This window comes from Sapajus apella, unplaced genomic scaffold (assembly GCF_009761245.1).
Source record: "Sapajus apella isolate SASKATOON/1434 unplaced genomic scaffold, GSC_monkey_1.0 scaffold66, whole genome shotgun sequence".
In the NCBI taxonomy this organism is placed as follows: domain Eukaryota; kingdom Metazoa; phylum Chordata; class Mammalia; order Primates; family Cebidae; genus Sapajus; species Sapajus apella.
The window spans coordinates 4,207,605-4,221,236 of record NW_022437006.1 but is presented as its reverse complement, the minus strand read 5'-3'; the positions used below and the strand labels follow the sequence as shown (position 1 = coordinate 4,221,236).

The 13,632-nt window shown below is 42.1% G+C and overlaps 1 protein-coding gene and 1 pseudogene across 2 annotated transcripts in view; both read left to right on the top strand.

Annotated features, from left to right (window-relative positions):
• The first annotated feature begins 1,800 nt into the window (after positions 1 to 1,800).
• SLC2A13 (solute carrier family 2 member 13) overlaps positions 1,801 to 13,632 on the top strand; it is a 351,790-nt gene continuing 339,958 nt past the window's right edge. For both annotated transcript variants that reach the window (XM_032248333.1, XM_032248334.1), the window contains exon 1: positions 1,801 to 2,637. In XM_032248333.1, coding sequence (XP_032104224.1) covers positions 2,076 to 2,637 — 562 coding nt within the window. In that variant the 5' untranslated portion in view covers positions 1,801 to 2,075. The remainder of the gene's footprint in view (positions 2,638 to 13,632) is intronic.
• On the top strand, positions 11,485 to 12,753 carry LOC116530298 (annotated as a pseudogene).

Genomic DNA, 13,632 nt, shown 5'->3' with positions numbered 1-13,632 from the left:
AATATGGAACAGAACTTTTTAAAGTAGTTTCTTGTTCTATGACCCCAAAGCTGAATTTCAAGCAAGGGATGCTCGGGAACCAAGGTGTTTACTACACCAGCTGGGACAAAAAGTAGCTTATTTCACCTCAGCAAGAGGGAGCTGTCAAAGTACCAGCTGCTTCTCGTCTGCGGAGCCCTTCTCTTCAGAAGCAGTGGGAACTGGCCCACCACCAGGGGGCGCACTTTTACTGTACCGTAGTATGCCGCGGAAAAGGCGCGCTCTCACCTGCAATATTGTCTGAGGTCTGAATGTTAAAGACTCCATTGCTGCAGATCTAAAGGCTTTCCCTGTTTAACTGATCCCTGGGAATGACGGTAGAGCCTTGCTTTAAAGCCGGTTAAGCCCTCTGGGTTCGTTAATTTATTTTTCCTTGTTGCTGGCAAGGAAAGTGCTAATATTATGGAGATAATCGAGACTAATAATCAAAATGGAAGCATTTTGACAAATTCTAATATAAGTTTTTATTGAAATAGGGATGACAAGATCCTTTTGTCTACAAGGAGAAAAGTTTTAGACTGTACAGAAAAGTACAGGCTAAGAAAGCTTTTGCTCAAACAGGGTAAATAAAAGAGGAGTGGAATTGTAGGAATAGAATCCTATGATGCTTGACTTTTTGACTTCAGCCTGTAGAAGGAAAGCAAGTCAGAGGGGCAAAACATCTTTAGCAATCCCAGCTGCTCAGGACGCTGAGGCAGGAGAATCGCTTGCACCTGGGAGGCGGAGGCTGCAGCAAGCCGAGACAGCACCACTGCACTATAGCCTAAGTAAGAGAGCAAGACTGTCTCAAAAACAAAATTTAGCCCCTGACGCAGAACTATATAATTTACAAAACATTTAAATCAAAAGGGGAAAAATACCCAAGAAACCCAAATGAACCAACAATTGTCAATTCACTCAACACTATAAAAAATTTGGTTGCGAATAATGTCTTTGTTTCAAGTAAATAAAGCAGTTGAAATAGTGCCTCATCGAGGGCAACAGCGAGGATTCCCAGGGCAGAAGATATCCTACCTTTTGGCTAGCATGTTGGGGCAGAGAGGTGGAGACTCCCTGCCGAATCTTGGTTTTTCTTTCTATTACTGGGAATTACTTTTTACATGGGTGGAATGCATATATGTGAAATTTCTTTTTACAAGTCAGGGATCCATGGAAGGAGGTTTGCGATTCACCCCAGAAGATATGTTATCTCTGTCCTCAAAGAATCAAATGTACCATTCCTTTAAAATAAGCATAAATTGAGGAGGGATGGCGATGAGAGTGGAAACTAGCTATCGAAGCGGGAAAATGCAGTCCTGAATTGCTCCAGAACAAACACATTTAATGCCAGGGAAGCAGACCCCGCTGGGTAATGTCACAATGCTATAAAAGGAAGGGTACTTGGTAGGTGTTATTCTAGAATTTTTTCAGCCCTTTTCCAGCCTTATCTCCAGGCTGCTGGAAGGAGAGTCAGGCTGGTTTACGGGCTCTCTCCCTTCCCTCCCAACAGCTTAAACATTTTGGGTGGCTTCCTCAGTCTGGAAGCCTGTTACCTGGCATCTCCACATTGGCTTGCTCCACCGCTGCAGCTCCGAAGCCCGGGATAATTCCATACAGTTGCCAGGGCCCTAAGTTAAGGAGCCTAGGTCAGAGGTCGCACCCACCGGGAAGGCGGGGTTTAGGGGTCTGGGGCGGGCTGAATCTGGCCCCACCCAGGGAGGGGGCGGGACGCTTACCGGGCCCCGCCCCGCCGGCCCAGGGTTGCACGTGACCCGCAGCCCCGCCTCCCGCCCACTCCGCAGCGCCAGCTCGGCAGGAGCTGGGCGTGAGTGTGGAGTGAGACCCGCCGGGCTCCAACTCCGCAGCGCCGGAGCGCGGCGGGCAGCAACTTTCTCCCCGCAGCGGCCGTGGCGGCGGCTGCTGCTGTGGCAGCCGTAGCGGAAGCCGGGAGGAGGAAGGCGGCGGCGGTTGCTCCCGCCGGCTCGGGCTGTCCAGCTCGCCGAGACCGCCGGCCCGCGGAGCCGCGTCCCCCCCGGGCAGCCCCGGGCCCCTGCCCTATGTCCCGCAAGGCGAGCGAGAATGTGGAGTACACGCTGCGGAGCCTGAGCAGCCTCATGGGCGAGCGGCGCAGGAAGCAGCAGGAGCCGGACGCGGCGAGCGCGGCCGGGGAGTGCAGCCTCCTGGCGGCCGCCGAGTCGAGCACCAGCCTGCAGAGCGCGGGCGCGGGCGGCGGCGGCGGCGGCGTCGGGGACCTGGAGCGCGCGGCGCGGCGGCAGTTCCAGCAGGACGAGACCCCCGCCTTCGTGTACGTGGTGGCCGTCTTCTCCGCGCTCGGCGGCTTCCTGTTTGGCTATGACACCGGGGTGGTGTCGGGGGCCATGCTGCTGCTCAAGCGGCAGCTCAGCCTGGACGCGCTGTGGCAGGAGCTGCTGGTGTCCAGCACGGTGGGGGCGGCCGCCGTCTCGGCGCTGGCCGGAGGAGCCCTCAACGGCGTCTTCGGCCGCCGCGCTGCCATCCTCCTGGCCAGTGCCCTCTTCACCGCCGGCTCCGCGGTGCTGGCCGCCGCCAACAACAAGGAGACGCTGCTCGCCGGCCGCCTGGTCGTGGGGCTCGGCATCGGTGAGTTCGGGCTCCGCGAGGGGCGCCCGGGACCTCAGTGTCACTGCCCTTGACCGTGGGCGTTTCGTACCTCTTGCCCATCTGGGTCCCCGTCGGGTCTCGCCGGGTCAGAGAATCCTCCACTTCTCTGGCCTCCAGAGCCCATCTGTTTGTTGGTCCAGCCTCCTAGGCTCTCCGGGAAGGTGGGGACATGGTGGGGGGGGGGGTCACTGTAGTCTCCCTCGAGCCCACGTGGAATCTTTGATCGCCCATGGACCACTCAGTCCGAATGGTTGTTGCCTCTCAGCACTTCCAGGAACCCAGCTGAGCACCAGCTTTTTCCTTGATCCAGCCTAACCTGATGCTGCATCTTGAGCTTACGAGGGTCTCTACTTTCCTGCACTGTCCCACCTTGTCTCTCCACTGCTAGCCCCTTTCCTTTTCTAGAGCTCCCAGCCTGGAACCTAGTCAGTTGTCAAGTCACAGTGAGATTTTTTTAGAGTTAAGTAATTCTGGTCTCTGAAAGGTTTATGAGCTACGCCTGCCCTCTTTCCTTCTCTAACATTTGCCTTGAGATGGCATCTCCTTTTGCTTTTATGCTTTTTGTATTGCCTTTCAGCGTTCATTCTTTTCCCAAGTAAATTCCGTTCTCCTCTGTTTCTCCAACTTTTTCATTTGAATCCATTTTCCTTCATCCTCCTCTTTGTTTTGCCTCTCCTGCTTTCCAGTTGGGAACCAAATTATCTATTAAAGGTCACGCTCACTTCCTAAATTCATTTAGGAGCTACTCCCCCTGTGGATAAATGCCCAGCAAGATAAATGTTTGGAATTTACTTCAAAAGTGAAGCCATTAAGTTTCTCCAGGTATTGATTTTTTTTTTTTTTTTCCACCGTGGTTGCTGAGCAGGGGAGGTACAATTGTCAAGTTTTTGGCAGAGGGAAGCTATTCGGAATGTGCTTAGTATTATTAGAAAGCACTTTTGAGGGAAAGTGGGGGGGGTTTGTGACTTAAATATCACTAGTAATTTTTCTAAGGCACACCGCTGATGTGTTTTTAATGTTTCATTTCATAATTCAGTTTTTTGTTTCCCTCGGGGTGCTGTTGAAGTATTTCTTCCCTATGGCTGGGGCTTGATGAAAGCGCTTTAAACCTGGCGCTGCTGCTGATCTGTGTATTCACCACTTGTTTGATGTTTGTGCTTTTCTCCCATTCTCTGTGGGTTCTGAAGGGAAGCAAAGGCCATATATTCAACTCCACATGTGGGAACCATGAGCTTAAAACCCAGTTCATGGCATTGTATATCCAAAGTTTGTCCGTAGTGACCTTGCTTTTGCTTGTTTATTGTATTGCTAATTAGCAAAGGTAGGGCAAGGCTCTCAGTAACTTATTTAAGTTGGCACAAAAATGTCCAAAGTGATTAAAAAAAAATCCTGCTGCAATGAAACCTCTGTGTGTGGAAACTACCTGTGCCTGCAGGACCCTTCAACAAATAATCCGCTTTTAAAGCCCAGCGACCACGATTCTTTTCTCAGCATTGTCTGCTTGCAACATCTGGACTTTTTTGTTGCTCTGCAATAGAAATAACATCATTTTAGGTAGTAAGATTTGTTCTGTCAACTGGAATCTTTTTTGTAATTTTGAAATTGAATCATGCTTTGCAGAGCTCTCTAAATGAAGCTTTCTGGTATTTTCAAGTATTTGGTGAAATTTCGGGTATTATGTTTACTCTTTTATCTGACCTGCAAATTGAACCCCTGTTCTATGTAAAGTCCCCTGCCAGATGTTGTGAGCAGAACAGTGAGGAGAATGTATTATATTTCAGTAAACGTAGCAAGGTGGGACAAAGCAACAGAACTTGCTAAGCTATGTAAGAGAGGTTCTCAGAGATGGCTGATGAATTCAGAGAGGGTGCAGTTATCCCCAGCAGAGGGAAGCCAGAAGCTCTTACCGTTGGAAATTGTATGTTGACATGTCAGTATTTTAACAGAAACAAGGAAAGGGCCTTCTAAGCAAGGGATAAAATGCGTAAAGGAAGGAAAGCATAGGGCATACTTGGGGAATAGATGGAAGCAGCAATAGAGGAGATCAGATTGAAAGTGTTGGTGTGCAAGAGCTGTGGAGGCCTCTGTCTTGCAGCCTCATTCTGTGGTCTCTGGGCTGGCTGGTTCAACAGAGAAGGCCAGTTTAGGTATGGTCTCCATTCAGTTCTGGTGTGGCCCATCTCACTTCCAGAAACATACCTCTCAGAATAGAAGCCCATTTTCTTTTCTTTTTCTGCTTTAAGGAAATGGGTTTCTAACATGAGTGTTTTTTGAGGAACATTAAATCAGTTTGCTTGGTTGGTACACTAAATCTGGGTTAATTTTATGCTATTTTTTAAGTAGTTAAATTTTATGTGTAGTCAGGGATTTATTGTTTTGTCTTTATGATATTTAGTAAATGTTGATGAATAACAAAATGTGGCTTCTGATAGCTTTTTCAGACAAGTTTGCTGTAAGAACGTCTTTCCTCCATACGTTTACCTGTGGTAAATATAAGGCCCATGTGGGTCAGGGATTCTGTTCATTTTGTTTGCTGATCTATTCCTGCCACATAGGAGATACTTGTTGAATAAATGAATGGTGAGCAGAAATGAAAAAAAGAAAACCAACAAATTCCATTGCTGGTTGGGTAGTACTTTAAGTTAGGATTTCTCTTTTCAAAACACAAAAATAGTGCATTATCAAAAGTATTTGAAAGGCCAGCTTCAGGTTTTGGTTGTAATAGTTGAATGAAAACATTCATCTATTCAACACTTGTTAATTAAGCTGCCTTTATTGATTCTGTCAGATATGGGGTAGGCAGCAATTAGATAGATAAAAATCCCACCCTGGAGGTGTTCATTCTGTAATGGAGTAGAAAGATACATAAACAAGCAATTAAAATAGACATTTCTCTGTAGTGCCAGATGACACACAGAAGAGTGAGTGGTCGACCAGTTGATTCTTTTAGGGGAAAAAAATAGAACACAGGATTGAGGAAGGTTCTACAGTGGGATATTCAGAATAGGGTTTGAAGAGTGAGTGGGTGTTTAGATGATATAGATGAAGCTTATTTAGTGCTTTAGTATGTGTCAGGCCTAGCGGTAGTACTTTACACATATTACCTCATTTAATCTTCCTGAGTCTGGGAAATGATTTCCCTTTTGTGGGGTGTGGAAACAGTTAAATGGCAAGGTCACTGATTACAGAGACAGGATTAAAAAATATCTTGAGTCTTTTGCCCTATTACCCTACTGGGCATTTAAGGTGGAGTTAATAGCTGGTGTAAAGGCACAGAAAAAGCAGTATTTGAAGCATAGGTGAGTGAGGGGTGGTGATGGAGGGGTCTGAGACTGGAATGTTTTGGAGGCATTAGGCTGAATATGGTGTATTTGGCCCTGCCTATGCAGGGAGAGCCTTTAGAGGCTTTTAACAGTAAATAATGTAATCAGATTAAACATGCCTTGAATCTGATACGTGAGGGTGCTTTTCCCATTAAGCTTTTAAGCTCTTTTACTTTCTGCCCTAAACCTTCTCATATCTTAGAAATTTTGGGAATTAGCAATCCTTTGCTGAAATGGCTACTACAGGATGGGTAAAGCATACCACGTGACCATGAATTACTGGCATTGGAGGAGTCAGTGGACCCTTCAGCAGAAACCTTTGACAAAGCTGAAGAAACAAGGAGTAGAGTAGTTATTAATGGGTATTAAATGAATGGTATAAAAGATGTTAAGTATCAGAAGTCAGGGTTATGTGTATTTGTCTTAAGTGTTCAGTTTTCTTGACTAGTTGTAACAAAATTACTGAGTGCCTGTTTTAAATAGGGCACTAGTTTGGATTTCCTTTTTTTTTTTTTCTTTTTTCTTTTTTGGTTTACCAGAGGCACCTTTGGTTCCTCTAGTTTATTTTTCTCTTACACTTGAGTCCTGACACTAGACTTCCTCCATTGTCTCCGCCTGCTACCATGATCACCTGAACGTTTTAAAGTTGAAAACTCACATTTCAAATAGGACATACATTTTCCATCCCAGAAATGATTGTATCCTAACAGGGTTAATCTCATTTTGTAGGTTCTTTACTCACAATCCCATTTGCAGGTGTTTAGCAGTATTATAATCAAGGTTTTTAAGTATGCTCAGTTACAACAGGATTGAAGAATATGAGCTTGCTTCTTTGCTTCATTGTCTGTGACCATGTATCTCCCATGCATAACACATAAGAAATTGTCTAGAAAAGACAAAGTACAAGAGCATAGTGCTGTTATCACTGTTAGCATGTGCACAGTCAGCGCAAAAGCATACTCATTAGCCGTTTCTTCCTGGTGTGGCATTTATTCTACTGCTCATTTTAAGTGGTGATTTAGGGCTTGTGGAGGGAATATCAAGAAGTCTCTAAATTTGATAGTCACCAGTATTCAAAACCTTTCCTGAGAATTGACATACTAGCTTATACAGCACTGGATTCATTGAATTAACCTTAGATTTGCATCAGTTTCTCCTCTGCCAGCCTCTGTTTCAGGACTCCCTCTACTGGAACATAATTTGTAGCTGTATATTGCAGCTTATAATTAGTATATTATGGCCTGTTGAGTAATACTTTTAAAAATACCCCCTTTTTTTTTTTTCAAACAGCACTTTGAATTCTTCCTCATTGCAAATGGAATGTAAAATCTTGTTTGATCAAAAAAAATGCAATTTTGAGATCAGTGTCAACAAATAATTTCATTTAAGATAAGCATAGCTGGGCAAAAGCTGCTAATTTTCAAATACTTACTCAGCTAATATACAGTTTTTGGGGAGGTGATTAAATTTGTTTTTTTCCACTACTCCCCAGTTTCTGTCTTTGGAGGCAGGACATCTTTATTGGATTTATGCTCCCTACTGGTGTGAAACTGACACACAAAATAAAGCTCCTTTGACTTCTTGTATTTCCTTGTTTTATACACATTAACAGCTTTGTTCCCTCCCCTTTTCAGTCTGGCAGCAGCAGGACTGACATTGCATTTATAGTGAGGATTATGATCTAATTGTGTTTGCCTAGTAGTATAGCAACACCCTCTTCAAGATAAGTCTGTTAACATGAGTTATGTGAAATTGTTCACATGACTTCCTTGGAAAACATTGTTCTCTTTCATTCATTCATTTTTCCCTCTTGTGGTTTATAAATTTAAAGTAAGAACACAGTCAAAGTTAACTGACTTCACACTAACATCTTTGGTTTGAACACCTTTAATGATGTAGAAACTGCTCAGAGAACTGGAATATCAAGCAGTCTTTGCTGTCTTTACCCAAAATCACGTGATTCTGATTTTCTTTTTCTCTTATTGAGCTTGGTTCCTTTTTACATCTTTCTTGTGTACATCTTTTTCCATTTCTTTGCCTTTCTTTGTCCTGTGACCTATCAGAGTCAATAAATAGTAGCAACACTTCTAATAGCAGCTATTGCTGATAGTATCAAAACTTCCAGTGTCAGGAGAAAAATCGGTATTCACCAGAAAAGCCTCAGACTTTTCCCACATATAAAATTTAATTTCTCTGGTTGTAGAAAGAGAGAAAAAAGTTTTACGGGTTCTTCTAAACTCAAGAGAGTACTACATGTTTTCTAGTTAGGCCTTTTATTAAAGGCCGCCATTTGAAATGGGATGGTCTGCAGCATGTGTCCAAGGCCATGTGGCAGGAGCATTGTTTCACAGCAGGGCCAAGCACCATGACAGCTGGTCACCAGTGAGTGATGGCACCTGTGTTCTTCTGATTTCAGCACCTCCCTGACCTGCGCTGGGAGAAGTCTGGGCAGTCCATCCTCGTGGCAGGGTGTGGTTTGGCAATTGGCTTAGCTGGCAACACCCTGGAAATAGTACCTAAGACTTGTTGAATGCTTATACTGCTAAACATTTTGCACATACTAATTCACATAGTCTTCATCATAACCTGGGGGATAATACGGTTACCTTTATTTTAAGATAAGGATATTTAGGCAGAAAGAGATGATGTAACTTTCTCATGATCATGAAAACTATTGGATGGGGCCGGAGTTCACACCCAAGAGGTATGGCTTCCCAGTCTGTGACACTCCTCCCTGAAACTGGCATAATTGGTCTTGACCATGATATGTCATGTGGATGTTACTTTTGTTTGTTTTAGTATAGATTTTTTTTATGGTGGTAAAGAACACATTAAATTTATACTTTTAACTATTTTAAGGCATACAGTTCAGTAGTTAAAGATATTCACATTGTTGCACAACAGAGCTCTAGAACATTTTTATCTTGCAAAACTGAAACACTATGTCTATTCAACACAAATTCCCCAGCCTCTCTGCCCTATCCCTTGGCAACCCACCTTTCTACTTTCTGTTTCTGTGATTCTTATTTCTCTGGATACTTCATGCAGTGTTTGCCCTTTGTTGGCTTACTTTATTTGAGGTTCATCCATGGTGTAGCATGTGATAGAATTTCCTTCTTTTTAAAGGCTGTGAAATATTCCATTGTGTGTGTGGAGGGGGCGGCATTTAATCTATCCATTCATCTGTTGATAGACCTTTGAGTTGCCTCTGCCTCTTGGCTGTTGTGGATAATGCTGCAATGAAGATGGGAGTGAAAACATCTCTTTGAGATCCTTCTTTGAATTCTTTTGGATATATACCCAGAATTGGGATTGCTGGACCATGTAGTAGTTCCATTTCTAATATTTTGAGGAACCTCTATCCCATTTTCTGTAGTGGCAACATTTTATATTGCTTCCAACAGCATACCGGTTTCCAGTTTCTCCATATTCTCACCAACATTTGATGTTTTGTTTTCTTTTGGCAGTGGCCATCTCATGGCTATGAAGTGATATGTCATGGTGGTTTTGATTTACATTTATCTTAGGATGAGTGATGTAGAACATTTTTTCATAGGCTTGTTGACCACTTGTACATTTGTATATCTTCTTTGGAAAATTGTTTATTGTATTTTTAAGTCCTTTACCTATCTTTAATTGGTTTATTTCTGTTGCTGTTGAGTTGTAGAAGTTATTATGTGTTCTGAATATTAATCCCCGTCGGATATATAATTTGCAAATGTTTTCTTTCATTCCATTGGTTGCCTTTTCCCTGTTGTTTGCAGTTTTTTCCCTTTGATGTGCAGTTTTTAAGTTTGATGTGGTCCTATTTGTCTTTTTTTGCTATATGCACGCAAAACTAAAATTGTTGGAGTCATTTGTCATGCCCCTTGAGAGTAAGGTTTTTGGGAATTCTCATAAAATACTAAATTTTACTTCTAGGAATATGTCATTTTGTTCCCTAGAATACATTCATTGTGAAAATGTATAGTCTTCATTTCCCAAGATATAATACTTTTTAGCAGCTTAACAGAGGTGTTATAAAAAGTAGACTCTAAAACAAAGTCTATTCTTTATGCCTATATGTGTATGTGTTTGCATGCACTCATTAATTAGGAACATTAGTGTTTTCCTTAGTTTAAGTATGAATTAAAGGAAGTGCAGAGAAATTAGGGAAATTAGCACTGTTAGTTATAGTGCTGAGATTTAAACCCAGATTTCTGACCAAGAGCCAGCATGTGCCCTACCTCTCTATTATATGATAAATCCAGTTTTTTTTTTGTTTGTTTGTTTTTTTTGAGGCAGAGTTTTACTCTTTGTTCCCCAGACTGGAGTGCAGTGGGGTGATCTTGGCTCACTGCACCCTTTGCTTCCCAGGTTCAAGCGATTCTCCTGCCTCAGCCTCCTGAGTAGCTGGGATTACAGGCACCCGCCACCACAACCAGCTAATTTTTATATTTTTAGTAGAGACAAAGTTTTACCATGTTGGCCGCGTTAGTCTTGAACTCCTGACCTCAGGTGATCTGCCTGCTTCGGCCTCCCAGAGTGCTGGGATTACAGATGTGCACTACCGTACTCAGCTGATAAATCCAGTTTTTGATTGTGAGAGCTAAATATCAACACCATAATGTTTCCTAAATTAGTATTTAATGTACCAGTAGTGAAAATCTCAACACGATAATTTCTAGAATTTGACAAAATGGTTGTAATCAGATTGGGGGAACAGTAGTAAGACAGTAGTTTGAAGTAATTACTGCAAATAAATAATATGTATATACTATATAGGGTATATGATATATATTATTAAAACAAGAATAGGATGAATGGAACAGATTCAGAATTCCAGTGATAGCTCCAACTGTTTGGAAAAGTTTAGTATTGAGCAAATCAGGACAACAGGGAAAAGAAAGAAGTAACTGACAAAGGAAATAGGAATATGAATTTAAAATCATGTAAATGAAATTTAGGTCTCATTCTCTGTAGTATATTGGTTTAAGAGTCTCTACTAATGGAGGTTTTTTTTCTTATCTGTATTTATGACATCTTTTATTATAATTTTTAAAACCTCCAAATATTGTGGTAAATTGATTTACCTAAAAGAAAAGATGTTTATCCTCAAAGCATACTACATAGACTATTTACGACAAGAAAAATACAGTTAGTAAATACTCTTGGGAAAGTGTTAAGCCTTGTTACTAATTAGAGGTGAAAATTAAGAGAACACCATACTTACTAAATTAGCAAATTAAAAACTCATGGCTAAGTTGCTGCCTAGGAAAATATTTTCTGGTTGCAAAATAAATTAGAATAATTTTCTATAGAGACTGTTGTAGATAAAAAGCTGACATGTTTAACATGCTTCATTTGTTCTTCATTCAATACATTTATTTTGAATTACTGATATACACTGAAGTAAATAGTTGGAATACAGGGGTTAATATGGCTAGGTCGTTGCTCTTGCAGTTCAATTGTAAAATTACTAAAAATTCTTTGATCTGGAAATTTCACTTGAGGCTTTATAATATAAGGAAATAAAGAAAAACTGAGTGAATTCTGCAGTAGAGGTGACCTGATGCTCTGAGGTTCATTTTGCAGGCGTTGAAATTGTGCTCGCAGTTTTCAGTCATGTCTGAACCAATCAGAGTTTTTGTGACTGGAGCACTGGTCAGATTGCATATTCACTGCTGTACAGTATTGGAAATGGACCTGTCTTTGGTAAAGACCAACCTATAATTCTTGTGCTGTTGGATATCACCCCCATGATGAGTGTCCTGGACGGTGTCCTAATGGAACTTCAAGACTGTGCCCTTCCCCTCCTGAAAGATGTCATCGCAGCAGATAATGAAGAGGTTGCCTTCAAAGACCTGGATGTGGCCGTTCTCGTAGGCTCCATGCCAAGAAGGGAGGGCATGGAGAGAAAAGATTTACTGAAAGCAAACGTGAAAATCTTCAAATTCCAGGGTGCGGCCTTGGATAAATATGCAAAGAAGTCAGTTAAGGTTATTGTTGTGGGTAATCCAGCCAATACCAACTGCCTGACTGCCTCCAAGTCAGCTCCATCCATCCCCAAGGAGAACTTGAGTTGCCTGACCCATTTGGATCACAACCGAGCTAAAGCTCAAATTGTTGAACTTGGTGTGACTGCTAATGATGTAAAGAATGTCATTATCTGGGGAAACCGTGCCAAGGTGAAATTGCAAGGAAAGGAACTTGGTGTTTATGAAGCTCTGAAAGATGACAACTAGCTCAAGGCTGTGTAGCAGCGTGGTGCTGCTGTCATCAAGGCTCGAAAACTGTCCAGTGCAATATCTGCTGCAAAAGCCATCTGAGACCATGTCAGGGACATCTGGTTTGGAACCCCAGAGGGAGAGTTTGTGTCCATGGGTGTTATCTCTGATGGCAACTCCTATGGTGTTCCTGATGATCTGCTCTACTCATTCTCTACTGTAATCAAGAATAAGACCTGGAAGTTCATTGAAGTTCTCCCTGTAATGATTTCTCACGTGAGAAGATGGATCTGACTGCAAAGAAACTGAAAGAAGAAAAAGAAACTGCTTTTGAATTTCTTTCCTCTGCCTGACTAGACAATAATGTTACTAAATGCCTCAAACCTGAAGAATCTAAATGTCACCTTTGACTCAAGGACCAAATGATAATAATGTTATACTTAAATTACTTGTGAAGAACAACACATTAAAAAAATTATGTGCTTCTTGGTACAAGTTTGGGAATGACAATTTATCATCATGCTGTTAGTGTGCCTTCTAAATAAATACATGTTCGAATAAAAAAAGACTAATTTTGTATAAAGGTATTTATAGATGTGCGATATGTAATTTTAAAAAGCTGGGAGGAACCTCTAAGTGCGTAGCGATTGGGAAATGATTAGTTAGACCACATCGAATTGACATTAAACAAACAAAAAAAACCCTGTAGACTTTAGATACACACATATAATAAGCAAATAATAAGCCCAAAAAATAGAACCTAGTTGTATGGACACATTGATTGCAGCTACCTAAAAAATTACAGCTGGACATAGAGTTTGGAAGAAGGAATAAAGGTGTATGTTTAGTTTACATATGGCAAAGGGCCTTTACATTTTATTTTTTTACTCTTCCCTTTTTAATCATTGTTTTACTTCACATTCAGATTTTTGTTTAGCTCCTCACCTCAGAGTAAAAGCTGGTGGTGGTCTGCAGCACTCCATGGGATCTTGCCCATCCCCACTTCTTCTTTGACTTGATTTCCTGCTGCTTTTTCTTCCCTCCTTTTCAGCTGCCCCTGCCTCTAGGAACACACTAGACATCCTTCCAGACCTTTTTGTGTGCAGTTTCTTCTGCTGGGAAGCCTCTTCCCCAGAACCTGGAGCACGCTTTCCCTTTCTCTCTTGTGCCTCCTCAAGCATCTCTTAGCAGGGCCTTCTTTGATCACTCGGCTTCAAGTTGCAGCCCCCACCACTGGCTTTCCCTGCTTTATGTTTCTCTGTAGCAGTTTCATTATCCAAAACACTTAATAGTTATGTGACTTATTGATTGCTTCTCTCCACTCGAGTGTAATCTCCATGAAGGCAGAATTACTTATTGATTGTTTCTCTCCACTCGAGTGTAGAGTTTCTCTCCAATCTCCATGAAGGCAGATTTTAATTTTTCTGTTTTGTTTATTGCTGTTC